The sequence below is a fragment of the Argiope bruennichi genome, chromosome 2, assembly GCF_947563725.1.
Source record: "Argiope bruennichi chromosome 2, qqArgBrue1.1, whole genome shotgun sequence".
Classification (NCBI taxonomy): domain Eukaryota; kingdom Metazoa; phylum Arthropoda; class Arachnida; order Araneae; family Araneidae; genus Argiope; species Argiope bruennichi.
In genome coordinates, this window is record NC_079152.1 from 124358952 (window position 1) to 124372236 (window position 13285).

At 25.1% G+C, this 13285-nt stretch overlaps 1 protein-coding gene across 1 annotated transcript in view; it reads left to right on the top strand.

The window, feature by feature from the left end:
- LOC129959784 (regulator of G-protein signaling 7-like) overlaps nucleotides 1-13285 on the top strand; it is a 203831-nt gene that overhangs the window by 62441 nt on the left and 128105 nt on the right. Inside the window, exon 2 of the mRNA XM_056072679.1 lies at nucleotides 10147-10243. Within this exon, the coding sequence (XP_055928654.1) occupies nucleotides 10147-10243 (97 nt within the window). The remainder of the gene's footprint in view (nucleotides 1-10146; nucleotides 10244-13285) is intronic.

Genomic DNA, 13285 nt, shown 5'->3' on the forward strand with positions numbered 1-13285 from the left:
TACACTCTTCTCCGGAAGTTGTTAACTGGCTTATAATGTTACCACCACACATTGAAATGATGGTTCATAAATGATGCACAAATAATAAATTTATTTTCGAAATATTTCATTTGATACCATAGACAAAGAGAAATTATCTTCTTAAACGAATGTTTAATTCCCTAAAAAGAAAAACTTAATCATCAATTTAAAATTAACAAATGATGAAGAATTTCTTGACAGAGAGATTATTTATATTTCATTTGGAAAAATATAACAAACGTTTTATTTTTTAATTTTCCAGTATTTTATTTTAACAGTAATACAAATAACTTTACGTGTTTGATAAATTCCTATTTTTCAGAAAGGTGGTATAGAAAGCATTTTGAACATTTTGTTAAATAAATATTCTTGAATCCTCTTTAATGGTTATTAGAAATCAGAAATTCTTTCAATACAAAAATAATTATCATCTATATTCTACTAATACATCAGGAGATATAGATGTTTTCTGGGCAAACGATTCTAACAGCACAGTTAATAATAAAAATATATATTCTGTGCACTTAACTGAACAAATTACATTCTCAATATCGATACAAATATTAAAATGTAATAAATTTTACTTTGCTTGTTTTAAAGTTCAAATAACTGGAAACTGGATTCTAATATCTACCACCTATTGATTTCTATTGTTTCTATAGTTCCATTCTCTTCCAGGACTTGAAGAACTTTTTTTTTTTTTTGGACTGCAGCAAAATTGCCAACTTTTCAGTCAAAAAAATGCTTGCGTAACTTATAATGCCTGTAATCAGAACAAATGTGAAAGTTTATCGATGCTCTAAATAGTTCTGTCGGACTGATATATCATCACATTAACAATGGATATTACTACTGATATCATATGCTATGAAAGTAGCTCATATTTGTACTTAGTTGTTATTATTTTATCGTATTTACTTATTTTCATTAAGATAGAGCTCTCATATAGTCTGACAATTTGAACCTTAAAAATTGATGTTTTATCTTAAATGATAAGTTATCAATATATCTTACTTGCCTTCATTAGGAAAAAGCTTATATATTCAATATCTACTTCTGCTTTAAAAATATGTAATTATCTTTAATGATAAGGTGCCACGATATCTTAATGGAAAATATATACTATCTTAAAGTAAAACTTTTTTTTTATATTTAAATTAAGTATGAAGTATTTTCATTGTTACATAAATGATTTCTAAAAACAGCGAGAGGTTTAGATAATAATAATTATGGATAATTGAATAAAAATTTTGTATTTCTTGATATCCACTTCTCTTATTGATTTAAATGGATGCCAGATATTTTTAAATGCATTTTAGTTATTTTTCGCGAGGAATTATAATTAAAATTTAAATTAATGAAAATTTTATCTTCAATTTTTAATCATTTTTTTTCAAATATATTTTGTTTTTGAAATCAAATGTCTAATATTTTTTTGAGATTTCGAATTTTTACTCCTACAGGAGGCAAATATTAAAAAGTTATTTATATAATAATGGTACAAAATTTTTATACATTAACGTTTTAAAATGCTTTACCATTTCTAAACATGCTATTTAAAAATTCTCAAATTAGCTATTTAATTATCAATAATACATGTCAAATAGAGGTTAACCCTTTATTTACCTTACATTAAATTTTTCGACTTTGCTCTAGCATAGTAACGGGTGAAAAGTAAATGCAGAAAAATTACTTCCTTAATTCATTAAAATTACGAAATTATTTTAATTAAGGATTTAAGATTTTTTAATTTTTTTTTTCCTTTAGCTGATATCTATTCTTCTGATTCTTTAGAACACCGACAAAAAATGTCACATTACGATAGTATCAGCCTTTTTTAAATGGTATTTTTAAGTACTGTCAGTAAATAAATGGCTAAAGAAAAGCAACATTTCAAATTAGAATGTAAATATCTTGTGGATAATCTAGGAAGCCTTAATTTTCACAAATATCATTGAGAATATCGTCTAAATATGTTAATTTTGTGGATTTCCGGGAAAAAATTGCGAATGTGGTTTATCACCTTGATTTAATAAGCCCTTCAAGAATGGCTATTTATTCCCTGCCGCCCAGAGGAAAATATCAGAAAATGCCGATGCAGCTGTTCTCCCTGAAATCGATATATCTTATTACCTCCTCTTCTGTCCATTTCCTCGTAACGGTTCACTCAGATGACTCAGTGGCACGATCAGCTTATAGCAGGGAATTACATTGATTCACTGATAAGTACAGTAACTAAGCGATATTTCAGAGAAAAAGCTTAGATTTCATCGTGCCATTTAAATCAATTATAATATAATTATTTCGTTCTGTGATATTTCAGAATGTGTTGTGAATGTTAAAATGCAAAGTTAAAAGAGAGTCTTCTTTAATAATAATACAGAAATTATTTTTTTTAATCTGCTGTATTGAAGTCTTCTATTATTTTTTTTATTATTATTTACATTTTTATTCTAAATTGATATTACTATTAATAATAATCTAAATAAAATTTTTATTTAGAGAGAGGGAGAAAAAGAGAAAGTTTGGTCACTATTTAAATTTACTTTAGTATATAATAATAAATCAATTCTTCTATTTTAAAGTAGATATTTATTGTTAATTTTCATTCTCCTATAAATTAATTATTTACTTTACATCTTTTCCCAAAACTGTATTGTAGAAGGAATGTTAAGATTGCCATTCGCCATGTTGCATAAACATTACCAATTGTTTTTCAATGTGGGATATGAAAATTTTATTATTAAAATGATGTGTTTAAGGAATGCCGCTGTTTTATTCCTTATTAATAGTAGTAATTTTTATTATAAAACTAATTTTTATTTTGTTTATTGTAAGCATTTTTTAACTGTTAATTTTATTGATTTATAAATATAATGCCTAATGTTACATGTGGAAAGTAGATTCTGTCATTATAATCAAATTTGTTACTATACAATTATATCGTTTATTGTTCTATTGTGATTCATGTTGCAGACGGACATTAGCTTTTTTTGCGCTGAATTTTATGGGAGACATGTGATTTTTTTATATTATACAATTTTTTTATTTAAATTTTAATCTAAAATTATTCGCAATTTGTTATAATTAAATCCTATCGTTATCTTTTTTTCTCTTGAAATGTAATATATGTTATTTATTTTCACTTTAAAATAAGTTGTTTTAGAAAATATATACTTTTATTTCATTTTTAACATTTCTTGATTATTGAACCATAAATACTTATTTATTAAAATAAGTAAGAATTGGTTTATAAAATTAAATACTATTCCTAGTATTATTATTAAACTATACGTTTTTATTTCATTTTTTATGTTACAAAATTACTATCATTAATTAAAAACAAATTTTTAAAATATAATATTTAAGATCAATTTACTACTTCGCGACCATTCCTAAATTTAATAAATTAAAACCTGAATTCAAAGCACTCAGGGCTAAAATTAAGAACTCTTGAAGGGTTTATATATTATTAAGAAAAGGTTAAACATATTTGTTAAAATGTTTCATTAAAATAAATTATATATACGATTAACAGGATATTTACATTCCATTTATGATTTTAAAGCAATAAATGAACTTGATATTAACTAAACAGGTTTAAAACTTGATTTTAGATATGAGAATTTCTGCTGATTTCCCGTAAACGCAGAAACTTCTGTCTAGTAGATTACAGGTGGCATCAGATATATCAGCATTATATTGCCGCATAATGAACTACTGATATCAATTCCTGTGGCTTGGTTGGCAAGACACGAGACTGTAGACCTTCACGACCCAGTTTCGAATACCAGCCAAGTCAGTTTTATCCAAAGACTGGGATTTTAATTTAAAATGTTATTTATTATTTCTCTAGTTTCTAGTTGATTCTAGATCTTTCTTTAAATGTTCTATCTGGATGTTTCTCGAACATTCTGAGAGTGTATATAAAGTCAAGTGTCACCAGTTGTGGTCGAGTTATCGGTCCTGTACGCTTGAGAGTTACTTTGCTTGAATAAATCTGATTACTTGTTCAACCTAACAGCCTTGTTATTTCCAATCTTCGTGACAATATAATTTGGATAAAATATGCATATTTGAGGAGTAGCGAAGAATTATTTCCCATTAAGATCACCCCTTGTGTCTCACCAGGATGATTAATAACAGGTCATGCTATTTAAGCCACTTTCGACATATTTCAAGGCAAATCTAAATTCTGTGTCAGAGAGGCTGGAAAAGTGTCTCATAATTTCTTTTTGGCCAAAGTCTAAGAAAAAATAATGCTAAAAGTAAATTTAGTGTCAAAGCATGAAGTATAAATTTGTGGTTCTAGACGTTCATAATTAACAAACAGAAGATTATTTTCACGAAAGATAAAACAAATAACGAGAATAATCAGATTTAATTAAACTGAAAACAAGAAACACTTCACGAAAGCAGACATAATTGTCAAAAGAATAATTAATAAAATAATTAATAACCACGAGTGGCCCAAGCGAAAACTTATTTAAATTTTAAGCCAAATTGCTTTGCATTTATTTCAGATATATTAGATTCTGCTGATTAATAACATCGAAGAGTTTGATGTCTAAAGATACGTTGAAGCTATTAATCGTTCGGATGCTGAAAAATTGCTTAGGTTGCATATTAATAAGAAATTAAAATTAACTCAAAATATCACTTATAAAATAATGATATGAGTTGAAATAATTGATCTTAAGTAGCCATTCAATTAAAATATTATACAATAGTAAAATTCCTTTTCATTATCTGAACACCTCTTCAAATATGCTCATACATTTAACTTCCATTTTTGCAGATATTTTTTAATATCTAGCATTATCCTTCATCAGGACATGAATTTAAATATTCTATGTAAGTACTTACTTTGGAAGTTACTGAAGCATGTGATAAAAAAACGGCGATTTGTTTCCTCTGGATTTTATCTCTTAGAAAGGAATAAAAGAAACATTATTGCACACTGGATAGTGTCAAACTCATTTTGTATCTTAGTTTGTCGTATCCATCTGAAAGCCTGTCAAATAAATTCTGAAAATTCAAATTTCTTTTACAAAGCTTGAGAACTTCAGAAAATGTATGTAAAAAGTAGTTTTTTTTTTTTTTTTCTATTTTCTAGTTCCCAGAGTGAGAAGTTAAGGACTTACGGATATTATAAATGCAAAGAGGATGCGGATCAATATTGATCTCTTGAGTATTTTTAGTGGAAAACGCAATCGTAATTGTGCATTCACCATTTTGAATTCAGTGTTTTTTTTTTAGCATTTTGTATATGATATCATTTGGTCGTATTTTACAATGTTTTATTCATGATTTTCAGAAAAATAGTAATTTTATTTTACAAGTCTGAACTTAGCAAAGGAACAGTGTCTTCTTCTATTTATGCTACCTTTGACTTAACTACACTCTTATTATAATTAAACTATTCTTTCATAAGAATGCAATGAAATTTTCAAAATATTGCCTTAAAAGTTAGCATATTAGATATGTTGAATATTCAAATTACAAGATGGGCAATATTATTCAGGCTTAGAGGAGTATAATTAGTTAAGCTGACGTCATCTGATACCAATTTAGCCAGTTGTCAGTTAACGCAGGTTTCAGCCACATGCTTGAAATAATTTGGCTGGAAAATTAAGCATTTCAGCAACTCCAAGCTAATTCGAGTCCCTTGCTAAACATATAACGAAAAAAAAAAAAAAAAAAGAAAGAAAGGAAGAGATAGAGAGAGAGACTGCAGTAGAGGAGAGGGGAAAATTGAGTGCATAGAATCGGTAAATCTGTCCATCCATTACTAGAATGAAGTAGAAGGCAAAGTGAAGTAACACAGTTAATATTTTGATTGGTTCTTTTTCAAAATATTCAAACTATATTGAGTATATTGGATAAAACTTTTTGTGTTTGTACTATAAGGAAAATTTAAAATTGTGCTCAATTTCTGTTTGAGATTTTTATGGAGAATTTGAGATATTGCAATCAGAAATAATCATATATATATATATATATATATATATATATATATATATATATATATATATATATATATAGTAACCAATATAAAGTAGGAAATAGTTTGAAAACGTACTGCAAATTTTAAAATATTTTTTAATAGTTTTTTAAAGGGTTTTTCAAAAGGTTTTTTAATATATTGCCTAAAAAATTTTAAAATTTAAGAATTTTCAGATCATTTTCCTGAATTTACTGTTTCGAGAATTCCATGTTTTTTGGCGTTTGGGAGATATATTTTCATTTTAATAAATAAATTAAACTATGCAAGAAGTTAATTAAACCCAAAATTATACATAATAATATATTTTTTCCTCTATCAGATAAAACAACTGTTTCAATAACGAGTAGTTACACTTCAACTTTAAAGAAAAAAATTTGTAATTATAATTACTATAGCAAAAATTTAGATGAAATAAATAAAACAGATTGTTACTGTAACAAAGAAAACTATAAAAATTTTATAGATGTTGATAAAGTTCATATTATCACAGGTAATTTAAAAATTATTGAATCCAACTCTTTAAGAGATTTGATGGGAAGAGGAACAAAATTTAGATTAAGAGAAAAAATAAACCATAACAAAATTTTTATTCTATTGGTAATGATTTGGATGTTTTTATTGCTAAATTATCTAGAAAATACCATTGGGATGCGGAAGGTTTCGGAGAATGGAAAGTGAGAATTTTAAAGGAAATTAAAAAAAAAAAATGAATACTGATTTTGACAGATCTAAAGAACGTGGTATTTTTTTTAGTAAAACATTGAAAAACGAAATAAAAAATTTAAAAGAAAAATTTGTTATTACAGTAATAGATAAATCAGCAAATAATTTCTGTTTAATTTGTAAATATTATTATAAAGAGCTTTTAAATAATGAATATAACTCTAACGCAACTTATATGTTAAAGAACACCGGGAAAAAGAAATTAGTTAAAAAAATGCTAGCGTTCGCAAAAAAAAAAAAAAAAAAAAAATTAAATTAAGACTTGCTCTCTTAACTATCCTTATTTATTCCCAACAGTTAAATTTCATAAAAATCCATTCAGATTCGTGGCCTGTAGCACTGGCAGTTATAATTACTATACGGGTAAACATTTCTTTAAATACTTAAAAATTATCTTGGACAAAATAAAAGATGAAGACAACTATATTATTTCTAGTAACAAAGAAGTATTGGATTTTCTTAAAGATAACAACATTAATAAACTTAATACTTTTGATTTCGAAAATTTATACACTAATCTACCTCATGAAAAATTAATAAAGGTCTGCACTTTTATATATGACGAATATTTAAATGAAAATATCATTCCTAAAAATAACTGGCTTGAGTTATGTAATTTTAATATTACTGAAAATTACGTTTTTAATGGTATTAATTTTTATAAACAAGTCAAGGGCATTCCAATGGGAACAGCTTACTCAAGTGCTTTAGCTAATATTTTCCTACATTACTATGAGAAAAAAAAATTATTAAATATAATTTAATAAACGGATAGAGGTATATTGATGACCTACTTTTGATAAATATCGACAATACTAATATTGTTACTAAGTGCTATTCAAAAGATTTAATTCTAACAGATACAAATAAAAATCAACTTGAGGCTACCTTTCTGGATTTCTTGCCCTTTCGTATTTTCTTTAGTGTTATTTTATGGTATTTTTGTTTTTATTGTTATTTTCGTTATTGTATTTTTACTTAGTAATGGTTATTTTCTTCTAATTTGTTGTTTTGAATTTTCCTTTCTGTTAAAATAATGTATCTCTTGGGCCTAATTTCAGGGGATTTTCGGGTCAGGAGGAATTATTACTATACTATTGTCTGCATTTCCTTCACAGAAAAAATCCCTTTCTTTGAATCCCTGCCTGAGGGTGACCCTTGAAAAAGTCTTCAGGCCGGACTCTTTTGTATATATATTTTTTTGGTTTAATTTTTATTTGGTTTTTTTTATTTGATTTTCCTATTAACTTGATTCTAATACTTTTGTAAATATATAGTAATATTTTATAAAAACTAAAGAGAGTGTATAAAGATATATATATATATATATATATATATATATATATATATATATATATATATATATATATATATATATATATATATATATATATATATAATATATATATATGTATACATATATATATATATATATATATATATATATATATATATATATATATATATATATATATATATATATATATATATAACAAAAGTATTAGAATCAAGTTAATAGGAAAATAAAAAAAAATCAAATAAAAATTAAACCAAAAAAATTATAAAAAATATAAAAAAGAATACGGCCTGATTTTTATATTTTTTATAATTTTTTTGGTTTAATTTTTATTTGATTTTTTTGATTTTCCTATTAACTTGATTCTAATACTTATGTTTCAATTCATCTGTGTTTTAGAAGTAGCTGCAATTGCGCTTTCTAAATACTATGAAGTTCTTTTTTGGTTTTAGTTTGAATAGGTAATAAATTTTAGTTGCGATTTCGAAACTGTTTTGTTTCGTTTTCATTTTAGTTTCGTTTTCAAACTATTTCTTATTTTAGATTGGTTACTTATATATATATATATATATATATATATATATATATATATATATATATATATATATATATATATATATATATATATATATATATATATATATATATATATATATCTTAAAATTGTCACATACTTCAGTAACTTCCAAAGCACGTACTTACATAAAATATTTAAATTCATGTCCTGATGAAGGATAATGTTAGGTATTAAAAAATATCTGCAAAAATGGAAGTTAAATGTATGAGCATGCTTGAAGAGGTGTTCAGATAATGAAAAGGAATTTTACTATTATATAATATTTTAATTAATTGTATTTCTCACCAAATATCCCAACAAAAAACCCCCTTTTATTTAATTTTATTATTGAAAATATTTCATAACCTTCTATATGGCAAGAATGATATTTTTTTCTAATATTTTGAAAATAACTGCGTCATTTTTTTAAATTTTTTTTTTTTGCTTCTGTACGAAAACATTAATTTATTTTCTTCTATTTGTATCCTTATTTTGCTTCTTATATTTTAATCTCTTTTACTTTGTGGTAATGAGGTATATTAGCTAACAAATATTTTACATCAACAGTTTTAAAACAAATATAAATATCATTAATCATAATTACCAGGGAATTAGCATTCTTTTCCCTCATATTTTTTTTCACATTTCAAACCATTCTCTCTAACTTTTTTTTCACATTTCAAACCATTCTCAAACCATTTTTTTTACATTCTAAATTCTTTTGCGCTCAAATAATATAGATATCACGACTGATATCTATATTTGATATATTGGAAACCATTGATAAAGAAATTAAACCACTGAACAATAATTCATAAAACGAAATTCTGTAATATCTCAAAACTAATTGTTTTCGACACTTCCCAGTCAGAGTGGTACCTATTGATATTTATTTCCATGGAATTATTTCATAAGTATGTAAGCATAGAGAAAAGCATGTCCCTGCAGTGAAAAAAATATTTCTGATTATAAGTCTGATTTTTTCTGAAATTAATGATGAGTTTTTCTAAATTATTATCTTACCCTGTTTCTATTACATTATGCCAGGGTCATCTTAAATATGAGGATAGAAAATAGCATGAAACTCCTCGCTTCCTCGGAAAGGTAGCGAGAAATGATAATTTAGAATAATGATCGGGTGGTTATCTTGACCACATTTCAGATGATAAGTCTAATCTTACACTGAAGGGTAATTATTATTTTGCGATGAAACATAGTATCCACGTTTCTGTTTTGTACCACCGGGTAGTTGATTTCATCCAGAAATTAAAACAGGACGGGGACATATCCCTTGATTAATTATTTTCACAGTAATTATAAAATTTTAACGGTTTTGAAACAATTTATTTTCAGTTTATTGAAATTTTAAATTTAAAATGAATTATTTTTATGGAGTTATTTCTTGAATTCTATTCTGCATTTTATCATTCAAATTTAATATGATGTTTCACCATGTTATATATATATTTTTTCAATTCTTTTTGTTATTACCTTTAAGAATTTTTTTTTAAATGTTGAATACAGTTCACTCTTTCATTTCAGATGGAAGCTATCGTGGAAAGCATGCAAGATGAAAACCATGGTGTTCCAGTGAGAACGGTTAAAAGTTTTATGTCCAAAATACCCAGTGTGTTTACAGGTAAGATTTATTTATTTGAACGATATAAAAGATTTCGATAAAATAGTGAAAAATCAGTAACTCACTTTTTCATCGAACATATTTAAGAAAAATATGCGTCTAGTGCTAAAATGGATATCTCTATTTGATTTATAGTAATTTTTGTTAATATGGACATGACATATTAATGATAATAGAGGTATTCTATATTTGCATGGCGAACAGTAAACAGTAAAATATCAGACATATAAAAAGTAAGTTTCCCCAAAGAAACCTTCCCTGTTAAGAATTAAAATTCCTTTTACTTTTTGATTTATTTAGATTTTCAAAGGAAGTTAAATTCTGTGCTTTTTATCTCCATGTAAAATTTATTTAATAAAGGAATTATGAAGTTAATTTCGTGTAACTTTATGATAAATATACACGAAATAGACTTTACAAACGATAAAATAGACTTATAAAATGATTGAAATAAATTTCATTCAATTTTTGATTTCAGTTCCGTGAGGATACATGAAGAAAATTCTGTCATAAAATATTCCTCTTTTTTTTGAATTTTTGATACAATTTATTGACATAATTATAAATCATGAAAAATTTAAGAGATAATTATAATATTTTTCTGTTTTTTTTTTTTTTTTTTTTTTTTTTTTTTTGTATTTACCAGAAAGAGCTTCCGAAAAATATGGAATATATACCTAAAGAAAAACTGTTATTTTTCAAAACTTTGTATTATTATAGGCAAATCAAGAAAATAAAATATTTGAGATACGTAAACTTAAGTAATTCGTGGCATTAGGATAGATAAGGTGTATTAATGATAATTAAATATTCATCAAAATCTAGTTGACGAACTATGAAGATAGTAAAGCTTCAATAAAATATACTCCTAAAATTTCTTCATAATGAAAATAGAAATTTACAAAAGTCTTGTAATTCAAGTTGTAACAATTATGCAATATTATGCCATTGTTGTCACATGTGTTGATGGCAAGATATATGTTTACAAGCTTGGGTGAAAATATGAAACTCAGATTGCTACTCTTTATATATAATTCACCTTTTTTCCATCCAGTTTATTAACAGAATTATATATTTATAAAGTAAAAGTTATGAACATGGCAATAGAGTATTTTATATAATACATTTTATTTTTCAGGAATCTATCTAAAAAAATATATGATTTACATGTATCAAAAAAGAATCACAATTGAAGTATCAAACCCTGATACAGAAAATCACGTTCTGCTACGTGCATAAGTTGCTGCATTTGTCACGCAACAGAAATCAATAAAATCACAAGACAAGAACGAAATAACCAGTATCACGATTTCATGCATTCATTAATTTTAGCGTCCTGAATATCAAGTTTGTACAACAATTATAATGATTTTGATTAAAATGCATTCAATAAGATGGTTATAAAGAACACGTATCGCGTTTTTCCCTGCCCTTAATTCATTCATATCCATAAAGTCATTTCCATTCATTCATCGCAAACCAAACAGAAATGCTTTAGAAGATTAAGTTTGAATGAATGCGAGGATTTAATTTTTTATTTAATCCTTTATTTATTTATTTTCTTTCTTTTCCAGATTTTATGAACCTTGCATAAGATTAATCTTCCTCATAAGTCATTCTTCAATGGCAAGTGCTTTTAAAGTGGTTGGATAAAATTTAAATAATTAGTAAAACTTAGAGTCATCTATTTATACTTTGATATAAAATTCATTAGCAATTGTATATATTTTCATAGACAAGAAAATTTCAAATTTTAAATACATTGCGCTCAAATGCAAAAGCAACCAAGAAATTATATTTTGCATAAATTGCCACATTTTATATTTTAAACATAAAAGCTTATACAGCCAACAATAAATTATAACTAATAAAAGTTTATTAATTTGGCAATATATTCTTTTATGGGATTCATCATAAACATTTTCTCACATCTATAAAAAAGAATGACAGAAGACAATATTAAATTTAGAAAATGCAATGAAATATTTTTTTTTCATAAATATAAGCGTACATAAGTTACACTATGGTATGCCTTCCATAAATTTCATGTTAAATTCATGTACTATTGAAACAAACGCGATGTTACATATGAAATTGAAAGTATTTCTACTACTAACTGAAAACTCTTGCTGAAATTTTGATTAGAATTGAGCGTATGTTTAAAAGAAGCTAGTGCCCGGTTTTAATCTGAGACAAAGAACAAAAGTTTCAGTATCTCAGCCTTTACGACTAGCTTAAATGGATAAATGTATGCATGTATTCTGTATATGATAATTATTCGATCTAGAGTTACCATATATATATATATATATATATATATATATATATATATATATATATATATATATATATATATATATATATATATATATATATATATATATATATATATATATATATATAATTTATTTATTTATTTTATTATATACTTCATTATGACAAGAAAAAGAAGACCCTTTTTCTTGTCAATTTTTAAACAGGAACAAAAGGCGTTGAGTTTTACATCATCAAAATATTAGAGAATTTTCGTAATTTAAAGTTTAACGTCAGTATTAAGCTAATTTTTAAAAATAAATAAATAAAATTCAAGTGCTTTTCAAATATTACTGATTTTTCTATCCATATAATTGGGTGCTTAAAGATATAGATAAAAAGTACGAAAAATAGCTCAACGAAAAATAATGGTTTAAGACTTCTACGCCAATGCTAGTTATATGGTTTTCAAAATTCAACATTTAAAATATATAGCTGCCATTAAAACCAAGTTATGTAACATGTTGAATTCAAACTTCCAACAAACATTAATACGGTGAGCAAGCTAGTCGTCATAGACGGCTAATCATAAATAAATGTCTTTTTTTACGAAAACAAAACGAATTATTTAATTATGATGCGTAGTTTTGTGATCGATTTTTTTTCTCTTCTGAATATGCAAAAATTGTAAAGGATATTTATTGAATACATTTTATGTCCAATAAAGGTAGCTGAAAAATGTTGAAAACAAAATAGATGAATGAATTTTACTTGCGGCTAAATTCATTA